The sequence below is a fragment of the Callorhinchus milii genome, unplaced genomic scaffold (assembly GCF_018977255.1).
Source record: "Callorhinchus milii isolate IMCB2004 unplaced genomic scaffold, IMCB_Cmil_1.0 Scaffold2, whole genome shotgun sequence".
Taxonomy (NCBI): domain Eukaryota; kingdom Metazoa; phylum Chordata; class Chondrichthyes; order Chimaeriformes; family Callorhinchidae; genus Callorhinchus; species Callorhinchus milii.
The window spans coordinates 24,890,870-24,906,484 of record NW_024704743.1 but is presented as its reverse complement, the minus strand read 5'-3'; the positions used below and the strand labels follow the sequence as shown (position 1 = coordinate 24,906,484).

At 48.4% G+C, this 15,615-nt stretch overlaps 1 protein-coding gene across 1 annotated transcript in view; it reads right to left on the bottom strand.

Annotated features, from left to right (window-relative positions):
• capn7 (calpain 7) overlaps nt 1-7,378 on the bottom strand; it is a 40,952-nt gene extending 33,574 nt beyond the window's left edge. The window contains exons 1-3 of the mRNA XM_007889674.2: nt 7,227-7,378; nt 2,746-2,854; nt 169-332 (exon numbers count right to left, since the gene is read on the bottom strand). Of these exons, the coding sequence (XP_007887865.1) occupies nt 169-332; nt 2,746-2,854; nt 7,227-7,328 (375 nt within the window). The 5' untranslated portion in view covers nt 7,329-7,378. The remainder of the gene's footprint in view (nt 1-168; nt 333-2,745; nt 2,855-7,226) is intronic.
• Between the last annotated feature and the right edge of the window lie 8,237 nt (nt 7,379-15,615).

Genomic DNA, 15,615 nt, shown 5'->3' with positions numbered 1-15,615 from the left:
AAACCAGCAGAATCCCCCTCAATATTTTTACCTGCAGAACCCGATTCAAAAACAGCATTTATAAGGTGGCGTTTTGTTCTCCTTAGAAGTATTCCCTCAAAATTGTAGACAAAAAGTTACACAGCTCATTGAAAAATTTCAGTGTTATGAAATAGAAAGTTTGCTTACGGTTTTCAGGCATAATTCAACACCTTCTGTGTACAGTTCTACAGCCTCGTCTACACTGCCTTTCTCGTCTTCGTCGAAGGCCTGTGTCACCAAGAAGTGAGCACGCTCCAGATCCATCTGCTGTTTTGTCTTCAGAGGGTCCCCTGCATTATTCTGTCCCTGAACTAAAACACACCGGATAGGAGTTACCAATCTGGAGTATGTGATATTCTTCACAGCTTTAGCAATGCAGACTTTCTAATTCATAAATTGGCAAGATGGTTAATTCAATAATATTAAAACAAATCCATTCTAAAACCCAAAATATTATGTTTAGACATTTACCAAATATTGTAAGTTTTGTTGTTCTTACTTACAATGAAAGGCAAAACAGTTTACCAATAAAAAATAGTGTAGGCAAACTTCAAGATACAGCAGAATACAAACAAGCCACGTGAAAATCATGCACATTGTTATCATTATTATCTGGATCTCGTAGTTACTTCAGCGCTGAATCTGCCACTTAAACTGAATACTGACAGGAAAGGTGCCTTTTTCGCCCACAAATATATAGTCAATTCACTTTACAGCATATTCTGTGAAGCGCTTTTGAGACGACGAGAAGACGTGAATAACGCTATATCAAATGCAAGGATTATTATATTATTATTTTTCACTTTCCACGGGTATTTGAGTTTGGCCTGAAGTGAGGTGGATGGCTCTTGCACAACATTTGCCTTGAAACAATTCTATATCTTTCAGTTACGGAACCAGGTGGATTTAATCACTAACAATCAGGAATAGGGACTAGTTTATCAATTTTTTAAATAATTTCTTAAATTAAAAAATGATTATAAATTGGTCACACAATCCACAACTGTTTGTGGGATACTGCTGTGCACAATTGGCTGTTGCGTTTCACCCACAAAATACAGTCCGCTCACTTTAAGTATATTCTGTGAAGCGCTTTGAGACGTGATAAGGCACTAAATCAAACGCAAGGCCTATTATTATTGTTGTTAATGTGTCAATCCATCACCCTGCAACATTGTAAACGTGTGCCTACCTTGTGCCAGTTTTTAAACTCTACAATTGGTTGCAATGAAGTGTATAATATTAATCCAGATGCTTGGGAAGGATTTATGTGGCACTCTGAATTGCACTGCAACACCATGCAGTGCATGGTATACAGGATTAAGCCTCATACCTTCCATGTTCCTGATATTTTACTGTTTTGCAAACCCATCTACCTGCTTAGGAAACCATGTTTCTGATCTTACTTTACTGTAATGCAAATCCAGTCTAACTGCTTCATTGCAGGGCATGCCTGAGGAGCAAGGAAAAGGGGAATCGGCAAAAAAGAAAATGTCATGTAATAAAAGGGTAAGGCTAGTTTCAGATTACATCTAATGCATAAAAGAATGGCGAGCAACACAAAGATTAAAAATGTACACAGATGAGTGGAAAGCTATGGGTATCTAGCTCACAATCATGGCACTTATTTGCAAAGGTAACAAATATCCTACATGAAATACATTTTCAGATGAAATTTCATTAGCAGTGACCTCCATTATCAATCAGCTTATATTCAGCAGAAGATGTCAATTATATTTGTGATGCTCAGCAAAACTGAGCAAGGTTTCACAACTACTTTCATAACTTAACACTCATTGAATACTGAGTGACAATGCCACTTTTAAGTTATTTTAGTGATGGACACTGTGACAGAAATAGCAGCAGAACTGCAATTAAGAAAGTTACTTAATTCAGCTATTGCTGCTGTTTCTGTCAGACTGCCTCAGTGAAAATAACTATTGAGTTATTAAGAGTTCGGATGCAAGATCTAAAAATTCAAGCGAAAGAGATAGAGAAGGGCTGTAAATGACTATCAGACTTGAAAGGAAATTCTGCAAAGGCTCTGGAAACAGACCCTGCAAGTAGCATTTCCCTTCCACAATTTAAAAGCAACCATTTAGTAAATGAATTTTATTTTTTAAAAAATCAAATAGGTAAGTGACGAACACAAATGTGCTATGTAATGTTGATTTAGAGTACTTGTTTTGTTTTGTGTAACAGATTTTAATCTCCCTTAGCCATTAACTACGACCCAATTTCTTTCAAGATCAATACTGTTTTGAAAAAAACACTAAAATTAAACAGCACTAAATATGCATACAGATACCAAACCAATCTGCCCTTTTATTCGGTAATTCAACACACAAACTATAAGTCTACAAAATACTGTTGGGTAGCTCTTCAGCACAAAACTGCTAAACAATGAACTGCTTGTCTTAATACAAAATACATTTGAGGATCCACCTTCAGACAGCGTCATAAATGAAGCAAATTCGTAGACATCACAAACCTGAGAATTCAAAGTCCAAAAAATTATTTTGAACAGTATGTAATCTTATATAAAATGCTGTGACAACACCCGCCCATGACAGATGTACGGCACTTAAACAGCCTTCCAAATCATAAACAATAAAAGACAAGGTGTCGAATTAACAGAATCTGCAAATTGACCACTAAAGCTAACCATTTAATCTAAAAAAAATTGGACTGCATCACTCACTTTTCACTACAAACCACACAAACCTGCTGAATGAAGAGCTTGTACTCTGTCCAGGTACTCGGTTATTTTTTCCTGAATACTATCCAACTTTGATCCAGCCATGCCAGCGTGGATTAATGCTTGAGCAGCCTCCTAAGAAACAAACAAATGTATTTTGTATTAAGACAAGCAATTCATTGTAAAACTGAAAGAAAAAAAAAAGTCAGAAATTTCCCTAGAAGTAATGCCAGGTTTACGTTGCTGATCTTCTTACCACAGCAAAACTTATTATCGCCAACCAATCCACAACCAAAAAAAACTTTGTGAGGATGCTGTGGCTGAACTCACTCTGAACACAGAGTGCTGAAAATTGATGATTCCCACATGGTCAAAAAATCTATTCAAATATAAATACCCAGAAAAGCAATGGGATCACTAATGGGTCAGTTATAGATTGTGAATCCTTTTTATACAGTTCCAATTATTCACAATATGCTTCACAAAAACATTGAGCAACATCTTGCGTCGGGGTGTCTGCTAACTCAGTTGGTAGCACTCCTGCCTTTGAGTGCAAAGATTAAGGACTTGCGTCGGGACTTTAAAAGCTGACGCTTCACTGCAGTATTATCCACACCTTGGGACGTCGTGCCGACGTGCAAAAGCTCTATACGAATGTGATTTTGTACTGGTTTATCAGAGGTGCCAGCCATTGGATGAGACCTTAAAATGAAACCGAGATTCCATCTGCCTATTTAGATGGAAATCAAAGATCCGATGACATGGTGTCCAATCCCGAATGTTGTTGTGTATAGAGCTAGAGCTTGCTGGTTTGAATCCCAGCTTGTGCTGAGATTGCACGTCTTTGTGGGGCTGCATGGGAAGGCGAAATTAGCACCAGCTTCCCCATAATAATAACCGGGGGGCGAGGGGGAAGGAGAAATCAACCTGCTCCCACTTTTGCACCCTCTGCTAGTTGTGCAAGTGTGGTAGCTTGATGCTCGGCTGTGATAATAATAATAATAATAATAATCCTTGCATTTGATGTAGCGCCTTTCACGTCGGGAGGACGTCACAAAGCGCTTCACAGAACACACTGTAAAGTGAATTGACTGTATATTTGTGGGCGAACGCGGCAGCCAATTGCGCACAGCAATGTCCCACAAACAGTCGTAGATTGAAAATGACCAATTTATTATTGTTTTTGGTTTTTGGAGGGATTATTATTAGGCTCTGTGTGGAGTAAGGAAACTTGCAAAAGGTTTCGCCCTCTGCCTGGAATTGAACTTAGGTCTCTCACTTGCAAAGCGAGTGCTCTAACCACTGAGCTACAGGACTCCACGAGTGATGCTTGAAGAGTCGAGCAGCCTCGCTGATACTCACACGTGAACAGTGACAGCTTGGGCAAGGAATGCAACCAACACCCGTGGAACGACACCCAAACATGAAAAGGTCAGTCCAGGAGCAGACGGGTCCTGTAGCTCAGCGTTTAGAGCATTCGCCTCGCAAGTGAGAGACCTGGGTTCGATTCCCGGTAAGGCGGAACCTTGGGCAAGTTTCCTTACTCCACACGCCTGATAATAATAATAATAATCCTTGCATTTGATATAGCGCTTTTCACGTCGGGAGGACGTCCCAAAGCGCTTCACAGAACACACTGTAAAGTGAATTGACTGTATATTTGTGGGCGAACGCGGCAGCCAATTGCGCACAGCAATGTCCCACAAACAGTCGTAGATTGAAAATGACCAATTTATTATTGTTTTGTTTTTTTGGAGGGATTATTATTAGGCGTGTGGAGTAAGGAAACTTGCCCAAGGTTTCGCCCTGCCTGGAAATGAAATGAAATGAATAATCCGTCAAGAATAAAAAGCAATAACATGTGTGGGACAACGCTGTGCGCAATTGGCTGCCACGTTTCGCCCACAAATATACAGTCAATTCAATTTACAGTATAATCTGTGAAGCGCTTTTGAGACATCTTGACAATGTGATATGGCGATATAGCAAATGCAAGAATTATTATTATTATTATTATGTGCCGGGTAGAAAATTAGAAAACAAAATTGGGACACGTTTTTAAAAAAAATCCCTCGACACTCTTCAAAAAGGGAGATTATCTGGTGTCCTGGCCCACATAAATAATAAATAAATAAATAAATACAGAAATAAATAACACGTGAAGTGGTTATTTACTTTGCTAATGCTTTATGGGGCAAAGTTATGCACAAAATTGTCCAGGGTAACGACAAACAAATAGGCACTTGATAGGAATTACCGATAAAGTTCGTTGAAATGTTCCCACGTTATCGGTGCTGCATCAAATTTTATTATGGCGCATTCATTTACTAGCATTCGTTTTTTTTTAAACTCCCTTTACCAATCAATCGCATGCAGACCAGGGGACTGCCCAGGTCACCCCCCCAAAAAATAACATTGGTGTCAGGTTTGGTTATCAGAGACTGAGTGGCCTGGCTACAAAAGTACATTTCCAACATTCGCTTTTGGTTCAGGTTCCCAGTAAACTGTTTGGTTTCTGTTTTTATTCTCCGCTCAGGCGGCACAGACACCGAGCACTGATCTAGAATCTGACTTTCCATGTCAACGTCATCTGAACAAGCAGCGCATTCGCTGGTTACCAGAAGCCATCTGACCCCGGGTTCTCTGTCGAGGTCTATCTCACACAAACACACACACACACAGTGTCCATGGGAAGAAAGCCTCTGAGAGCGGCAGTCAGTGTCTGTGTGAGTGAGTGCGTGTCAGTATGTGGGTGTGTTTGTGAGTTAAGTATGCGAGTGTGTATTAAGTGAGTGAGTTAGTATGCGTGAGTGACTGAGAGTGTGAGTGAGTGCGAATATGAGTGAGTTAGTATGTGGGAGTGAGTGTGTGTGATTGAGTACGTTAGTTTGAGTGTGAGTATGTTAGCGTGTGAGTGAGTTAGTATGTGGGAGTGAGTGTGTGTGATTGAGTACGTTAGTGTGAGTGTGAGTATGTTAGCGTGTGAGTGAGTTAGTATGTGTGAGTGAGTGTGTGTGATTGAGTACGTTAGTGTGAGTATGTTAGCGTGTGAGTGAGTTAGTAAGTGTGAGTGAGTATGTAAGCGAGTGAGAATGTGAGTTAGAATGTGAGTGTAAATGTGTTAGTATGAGTGAGTGAACAAATGTTTGTGTGTTAGTGCATGAGTGAGTGCATTAGTATGTTAGTGAGTGTGTTAGCTAGTGTGTTAGTAAGTCTGGTAGTGTGTTAGCAAGTGTTAGTGTATTAGCGCATATGTTAGCGAGTGTGTTAGTGAGTGTGCTAGTGTGTGTCACTAATGGGTAAGTTAGTGAGTGTGCTATTATGTTAGTTTGTGTATTTTTGTGAAGTAGTGTGTGTGTTAGTGAGTGTGTATATTAGTGTGTGTTAGTGAGTAGGTATATTAGTGTGTGTTAGTGAGTATGTATATTAGTGAGTGTGTGTATCAGTGTCAGTGAGTGTGTCAGTGTGTTAGTGAATGAGTGTGTGTCAGTGAGGGTGTTAGTGAGAGTGTTTGTGAGTGTTAGTGTGTGTATGTCAGTGAGTGTTAGTGTCAGTGTGTGTTTTTGTGTGTGTGTGTGTGTGTGTGTCAGTGTGTGTGTGTGTCAGTGCGTGTGTGTGTCAGTGTGTGTGTGTCAGTGTGTGTGTGTCAGTGTGTGTGTGTGTGTCAGTGTGTGAGTGTCAGTGTGTGAGTGTCAGTGAGTGTGTCAGTGTGTGAGTGTGTCAGTGTGTGAGTGTGTCAGGGTGTGAGTGTTAGTGAGTGTGAGTGTGTCAGTGTGAGTGTTAGTGAGTGTGTCAGTGAGTGTGTTAGTGAGTGTGTCAGTGTGTTAGTGTGTGAGTGTGTCAGTGTGAGTGTATCAGGGTGTGAGTGTGTCAGTGTGTGTGAGTGTTAGTGAGTGTGTGAGTGAGTGTGTCAGTGTGTGAGTGTGTGTGAGTGTGTGTGAGTGTGTCAGTGAGTGTGTCAGTGTGTGTGAGTGTGTCAGTGTGAGTGTATCAGTGTGTGAGTGTGTGTGAGTGTGAGGCCTGGTGTGGTGTGGGTTGTGTGAGGCCTGGTGTGAGTGTGTGAGTGTGTCAGTGAGTGTGTCAGTGTGTGTGAGTGTGTCAGTGTGAGTGTATCAGTGTGTGAGTGTGTGTGAGTGTGAGGCCTGGTGTGGTGTGGGTTGTGTGAGGCCTGGTGTGAGTGTGTGAGTGTGTCAGTGAGTGTGAGGCCTGGTGTGGTGTGTGAGTGTGTGGTGTGGTGTGAGTGTGTGTGAGTGTAAGGTGTGGTGTGAGTGTGTGGTGTGAGTGTGTGTGAGTGTGAGGTGTGAGTGTGAGGTGTGGTGTGAGTGTGTGTGAGTGTGTGTGAGTGTGAGGTGTGGTGTGTGAGTGTGAGTGTGAGGTGTGGTGTGAGTGAGTGTGTGTGTGAGTGTGAGGTGTGGTGTGGTGTGAGTGTGTCAGTGTGTGAGTGTGAGGCCTGGTGTGGTGTGTGGTGTGAGTGTGTGTGAGTGTGAGGTGTGGTCCCCGCTCTCACCTTATAGTAAAACACGGCTCTGGTGAAGTGACCGCTCTGGTCGCTGCCAACCGCCAACTGCGCGAACTTCACCGCGTCCTGTTCCAGCGCCGAGGGGTCCATCCGCCCTCACCCCGAGCCCGGGATCCGCCCTCACCCCGACCCCGGGATCCGCCCTCACCCCGACCCCGGCCCCGGCCTCAGCCCTCACCCCGACCCCGGCCCCGGCCTCACCCCGACCCCGACCCCGGCCCCGGCCCCGGCCTCAGCCCTCACACCGGCCCCGGGATCTGCCCTCAGACGGGCCTCGGCCTCGGCCTCTCTCTGGAGCTACAGCTCTCACACTCTCTCCGACCCTCTGTCACTCACTCACTGTCTCTCTCTCTCTCTCTCTCCGACTGATATTTGTGGCTTTTTATTTCCTTTTCCCCCTCTGTCTGTCCCTCTCTCTCTGTCTCTCTCTCTCTCTGTCCCTCTCTCTGTCCCTCTCTGTCTCTCTCTCTCTCTGTCCCTCTCTCTCTGTCTCTGTCCCTCTCTCTGTCCCTCTCTGTCTCTCTGTCCCTCTCTGTCTCTCTGTCTCTCTCTCTCTCTGTCTCTGTCCCTCTCTCTGTCCCTCTCTGTCTCTCTGTCTCGCGGCAAAACTGACACCTTCTCTCTGTCTCCGACACTGAGCACTATATCCGGTTGTGGGGGCGGAGCCGAGAGGGAAACCGACAAACACCACAACACCGAAACCCCCAACACCGCCCCGAGACCCCCAACACTGCCCCGAGACCCCCAACACCGAGACCCCCAACACCGCCCCGAGACCCCCAACACCGCCCCGAGACCCCAACACCGCCCCGAGACCCCAACACCGCCCCGAGACCCCCAACACCGCCCCGAGACCCCCAACACCGAGACCCCCAACACCGAGACCCCCAACACCGAGACCCCCAACACCGAGACCCCCAACACCGCCCCGAGACCCCAACACCGAGACCCCCAACACCGCCCCGAGACCCCCAACACCGAGACCCCCAACACCGCCCGAGACCCCCAACACCGAGACCCCCAACACCGAGACCCCCAACACCGAGACCCCCAACACCGAGACCCCAACACCGAGACCCCCAACACCGAGACCCCCAACACCGAGACCCCCAACACCGAGACCCCCAACACCGAGACCTCCAACACCGAGACCCCCAACACCGCCCCGAGACCCCCAACACCGAGACCCCCAACACCGCCCCGAGACCTCCAACACCGAGACCCCCAACACCGCCCCGAGACCCCAACACCGAGACCCCCAACACCGAGACCCCCAACACCGAGACCCCCAACACCGAGACCCCAACACCGAGACCCCCAACACCGCCCCGAGACCCCCAACACCGAGACCTCCAACACCGAGACCCCCAACACCGAGACCCCAACACCGCCCCGAGACCCCCAACACCGCCCGAGACCCCCAACACCGCCCCGAGACCCCCAACACCGAGACCCCAACACCGCCCCGAGACCCCCAACACCGAGACCCCCAACACCGAGACCCCAACACCGCCCCGAGACCCCCAACACCGCCCCGAGACCCCCAACACCGAGACCCCCAACACCGAGACCCCAACACCGCCCCGAGACCCCAACACCGCCCCGAGACCCCCAACACCGAGACCCCCAACACCGAGACCCCAACACCGAGACCCCCAACACCGCCCCGAGACCCCCAACACCGAGACCCCCAACACCGAGACCCCCAACACCGAGACCCCCAACACCGCCCCGAGACCCAACACCGCCCCGAGACCCCCAACACCGAGACCCCAACACCGCCCCGAGACCCCCAACACCGAGACCCCCAACACCGCCCCGAGACCCCCAACACCGCCCCGAGACCCCCAACACCGCCCCGAGACCCCCAACACCGAGACCCCCAACACCGCCCCGAGACCCCCAACACCGAGACCCCCAACACCGAGACCCCCAACACCGCCCGAGACCCCCAACACCGAGACCCCAACACCGCCCCGAGACCCCCAACACCGAGACCCCCAACACCGAGACCCCCAACACCGCCCCGAGACCCCCAACACCGCCCCGAGACCCCCAACACCGAGACCCCCAACACCGCCCCGAGACCCCCAACACCGAGACCCCAACACCGAGACCCCCAACACCGAGACCCCCAACACTGCCCCGAGACCCCCAACACCGCCCCGAGACCCCCAACACTGCCCCGAGACCCCCAACACCGCCCCGAGACCCCCAACACCGCCCCGAGACCCCCAACACCGAGACCCCCACACCGAGACCCCCAACACCGCCCCGAGACCCCCAACACTGCCCCGAGACCCCCAACACCGCCCCGAGACCCCAACACCGCCCCGAGACCCCCAACACCGCCCCGAGACCCCCAACACAGCCCCAAGACCCCCACACCGAGACCCCCAACACCGCCCCGAGACCCCCAACACCGAGACCCCCAACACCGCCCCGAGACCCCCAACACCGCCCCGAGACCCCCAACACCGCCCCGAGACCCCCAACACCGAGACCCCCAACACCGAGACCCCCAACACCGAGACCCCCAACACCGCCCCGAGACCCCCAACACCGCCCCGAGACCCCCAACACCGCCCCGAGACCCCCAACACCGAGACCCCCAACACCGAGACCCCCAACACCGAGACCCCCAACACCGCCCCGAGACCCCCAACACCGAGACCCCCAACACCGCCCCGAGACCCCCAACACCGAGACCCCCAACACCGCCCCGAGACCCCCAACACCGCCCCGAGACCCCCAACACCGAAACCCCCAACACCGCCCCGAGACCCCCAACACCGAGACCCCCAACACCGCCCCGAGACCCACAACACAGCCCCGAGACCCCCAACACAGCCCCAAGAACCCCAACACAGCCTCGAGACCCCCAACACAGCCCCGAGACCCCCAACACCGCTCCAAGACCCCCAACACCGCCCCGAGACCCCCAACACCGAGACCCCCAACACAGCCTCGAGACCCCCAACACAGCCCCGAGACCCCCAACACAGCCTCGAGACCCCCAACACCGCCCCGAGACCCCCAACACCGAGACCCCCAACACAACCTCGAGACCCCCATCCCAATAAAGATCTGAGACCCCCACCCCAATACTGCACTGTGATCCCCACCCTAATACAGCACTGGGACCCCCACCTCAACACAGCACTGACACCCCATCCCAACACAGCACTGAGCCCAGAGCCGCCACCCCGACACAGCAGAGACTCCCAACACAGCATTGAGACCCGCACCCCAATAAAGCACTGAGACCCCAACACAGCATTGATACCCCCACCCCAATACAGTACTGAGACCCCCACCCCAACACAGCACCGAGACCCCCAACACAGCATTGAGACGCCCATCCCAATACAGCATTGGGACCCCCACGCCAACACAACATTGGAACCCCCACCCCAACACAGCACTGAGACCCCAACACAGCATTGAGACCCCAACCCCAATACAGCACTGGGACCCCCCCACCCCAACACAGCACTGGAACCCCCACCCCAACACAGCACTGAGACCCCAACACAGCATTGAGACCCCTACCTCAATACAGTACTGAGACACCCACCCCAACACAGCACTGGAACCCCCACCCCAACACAGCACTGAGACCCCAACACAGCATTGAGACCCCTACCCCAATACAGCACTGAGACACCCACCCCAACACAGCACTGAGACCCTATCCCAACACAGAACTGAGCCCAGACCCCCGCCCGACACAGTACTGAGACCCCAGACCAATACAACAACAACAAAATTGCATTTGTAAAGCGCCTTTCATGTCTGGAGGACGTCCCAAGGCGCTGGACAGCCAGAGTTACGGACCTGAGCTGGGGGTCATGGTCGGGGAAGGTGGAGGGCGGGGGGGAATCGAGAGAATGGTCGAAGAGGAGGGTCTTAAGAGGGGTCCCGAAGGTGGCAAGGGAAGGGATGAGGCAGAGGGACTGCGGAATGAAGTTCCAGAAGGTGGGGGAAGAGTGGCAGAAGGCTCGTTTGCCAATAGTGGGGCGAGCGAGGTAAGGGATGTGAAACAGGCCAGAGCCCGCTGAGCAGAGGGAGCGGGCAGCATGGTAGGGGGTTAGGAGGTCGCAGAGGTAGGGGAGAGCAGGACCATGGAGAGCTTTGAAGGTGAGGACCAGGATCTTGAACTGTATCCTCTGCGTGAAGGGAAGCCAGTGGAGTCGGGCGAGGATGGAAGTGGATAGGGTCGCTTAGTGCGGGAGAGGACACGGCTGCAGAGTTCAGGATGATCTGCAGCCTATGGAGGGAGACGTTTGGCAGGCCGACATGGAATGAGTTTGGATAGGCGAGCCTCGATGTAATGAAAGCGTGTATGAGGTGTGAGCCTGCGGTGTGAGACAGTGGTGGAGCCGGGCGATGTTGCGGAGGTGGGGTAAGGCAGAACGGGTCATGGCGCAGATGTGGGGTAGAAAGGATAGTTGAGGGTCATCCAAGACACCAAGGTTCCTAACTGGCTCAGCGAGGTGGAGTGTGCAATGCTGTCAGCGCTTGAGGTGAGGAGGCTCTGATAGGAGCCAATCAGGAGAGCCTCGGTCTTGTTGACGTTCAACTGAAGAATACACCACTGAGACCCCACCCCAATACAGCACTGAGACCCCACCCCAATACAGCACTGAGACCCCAGCCCAATACAGCACTGAGACCCCACCCCAATATAGCACTGAGACCCCAGCCCAATTCACCACTGAGACCCCAGCCCTATACAGCACTGAGACCCCAGCCCAATATAGCACTGAGACCCCAGCCCAATTCACCACTGAGACCCCAGCCCAATACAGCACTGAGACCCCAGCCCACCCTGACACAACAGTGAGACCCCTCTCCCAATACAGCACTGAGCCCATATCCCACCCCGACACAGCGCCCAGACCCCACCCCCCACCCAGCGTCCAGACCCCACCCCAACACAGTGCCCAGACTACACTCCAGCCCAATCCAGCACTGAGACCAGACTATGATACAGAACTGAGATCAGAGACTGCATAGCTCTGAGACCGGAGACCAGACCTTGTGCAGCACTGAGATCAAAGACTGTTACAGGACAGACCACACAGCACTGGACCAGGCAGGGAAAAACTCTGCAAAGGACTGTACTAGACAAAGACCAGACTCTGCACCGGACAAGACCAAATCCGCAACGGACTTCACTGGGCAGAGACCAGACCCCATAGAGGATTGGACTCGGCAAGACCCTATAGAGGATTGCATTGCACAAGATTTTATTTTGGTCAGCTTGGTGTCTGATATATATTAGTCTATTAGCCTGCTTAAGAGTATCCAAACTAGATCCACATTTGTATGGCACTTACATTTGGAAATGTCCCTGCATCTCGAATGGAATCCCTGAAGGGATGCATCATGCTTACTTAATTCCGGAGAATATCAGATTGGTGGGTGCCATGACTTGTAAGCCCAAGGGTGTACATTGAGGTACTGCTGGAGTTTAACCAGCTAAAACCGCATAGCTTGCCATTGAAAGGACTGTTTGGCAAGTTTCCTACTACTTGTTCAGCTAAAACCACCCAACTGGTTAGGGTTTTGACTTGCAGGATTAACAGTAGCTGAATGGGAGGAATCCTACTGATGTACAATTAGATGTGGGGTTTGGTGAATATTCATCTAAATATATTTAGTTATGTTACCTTCGGGTATAACGGAGTACTAAAACCCAATTTTCCCAAGGTGAATGGGTGGATGCAGATCCTGTTGGTGTTTTACATGGTTTGTGGTAAGAGGTGCATTGATAAGCCAAATTAACCCTTCTTATTCCATGCTTTATTTTGTTAACTGTTCATCATGTTTAATGATTTACTGGTATTTTAAACATAATACTTCACAAGATCAGTTTGGATGAAGAAGGCCCTTTGCCCAAATTGATTGCATCCTTCCAGAATACCCATTCTACCATCTTTCCATCACAGCATTAAGCTTTTTTTTTAAATGAATCCAGTATCCTGGATATTTCCTGTTGTATTTCCTAAAATTGCTCTTTGCAACCCTGAACCTGTGTCCTCTTGTTCTGTTGTCTTGGTGCAACCAAATTATTATTCTGGTCTCACTTTGTCAATCGCATTTAAAATCTTGTATATCTTTAAAAGTCCCCTCTGGTACATCTCCTTTCAAGAATGATAAGCCCTACCTTGTCTGCCACCACCTCAATGGGGGTCATCCTCAATGTTCTCTGCACTGCCTCAGGGGCCTGTGTCACCCATTTACGTTGTGACAGCCAGAGCTGTACGCAGTATTCTAAGTATAGCCTAACCAGAGCACTGTATAGCTTGAGTATATGGTGATCTGAACTCAATTGAACTCCTGGCACAGCTATGATAGCCGAATGCCCTTATTACATCTTCTAGACATCTCAAAGTGCTTCACAGAATATACTGTAAAGTAAATATTTTGTGGGTGAAACGTGGTAGCAAATTGCGCACAGCAGTGTCCCACAAACAGTCATGGATTGAGTGACCAAATTATTTTTATTTATTTTGAAGGAATTATTACCCCCGAAAAGTGATCCGCCAATTGACTAACGACAGGCTTCCTATTTACTGCAAGGTAAACAGAGGCGTGCGTAGTAAGGAGACTTGCCCAATGTTTCGCCCTGCCGGGAATAGAGGCAATCCCATTTGTCAATCCCATTTAAATCTCTTGCTTGTGTGGCGAGTGCTCTAACCACTAAGCTACAGGACTCCACAATAGGGAGGCAGTGAATTGCACCCACAAAATGTAGTCAATTCACTTTACATTGTATTCTATGAAGTGCTTTGAGGCGTCTCAATGACATAATAACACTATATCAAATGCAAGTATTATTATTATGAAATTAAACTGAACGCATGGGGGAATATCTAGTCTGCTGTTGATGTTTTGTGGCAACACTTGTTAGTAATCAGAGATTGGAATTAGCAGTGTTATAAGGGAGAAAATGAGACAGCAATTCGATAGTGACTGATGTGAATATGCTATTTATTGTTGCTGCTATATTAATTTTATTCTCTTATTTGTCAGCACATACAAAGCAAATGACAGCCATGCAAAGCAACTTTTAAACTGCAACCCATACATTTAACATGACAAAACATATTCAGCTCATCTTTGAATACTCTAAATATTTTAACATATCTAATGTCTCTGGCTGCCACCATTGTTGTTTCCTCCTGCTTCGTGGGATAACAGGCTGATTCAGAAACAAAAAAGCTGTGACCAGAGGCTGCTACCAAACCATTTTGCTGATGCCAATGGGGATGGTGGGGTGGCCATACTCCAAACCATATGGTATTGTAATTAAAGACAGGTTTTGACCACAATTTTGGGAATGTAAATGATCGCATTACATATTACATCCACTTGCATTTCTAATCAATCATATTTTGTGAAGGCTTTGGGATTTTTATGTGATAGGTACCATATAAGAATGCTGCAATTGATCTGAAGTACAAAACTGAAGCATAATCCAAGCAAAGTCACAGAAAAGGTAACATTTTACCCATGCCCACTCTATGTGGGTGGATGAAGTTAGCAGAAGGAGGACGATGGGGAAGTACAGTACTATTTTGGGGCCTTTTAAAAATGTCTGAATCACTTTGTGATTTGAAGATCAAAAAAATGGTAAGTAATCAGAGGTATGCACCATGGAAATACCGTCTTAAAAGTGTGAAAACCTGACTAGTTATGAGATATCCAGGTGACTAATTATCAGAAGATGATAATTAACATTTCTTATGGGAAATAGCCAGAATATTGAGTGACTGATGAATTATGTGGGTTGCCGACTTATCCCAAGGGTGAGTTATCAGTTTCACTAAAACACAATTTTCAACCAAAATAGTCATCACAAATGATAGATTTTTGGTCAACTTGAAGCAGGAAGATGAGTGAAATAATAAATTGTTTAAAACTATTAGTCAATTAAATGTTAGTGTTGTATTAAACACATAGATAAATCTACAGTGCATTGGGTGCACTTTTGGAACAACAACACGATTACATTTGTATAGCGCCTTTCACATCGAGAGGATGTCACAAGGCGCTGGACAGTGTACAGCATTTTAGACCCGAGCTGGGATCAAGGGGGAGAAGGGAGGGGAGTGGAAGAGGGGTGACCGATGGCATGGTTGAAGAGGAGGGTTTTGAGGTGGGACTTGAAGGAGGCTAAGGAGTGGGCGAGGAAAACCTTGGAAGTGTATTTTTTTAAAAAACAAAATCCCCTTGCTGGTCATTATGATGTGAATGTGAACACTGCATGCATTAGAAACAATTAGCTGTAAAGATGGTTACCACATTCAGTCTTGTTTAAACAGTCTCCACCTTAGTACATATCTTTCATTGTAATTAGTGTAATTGG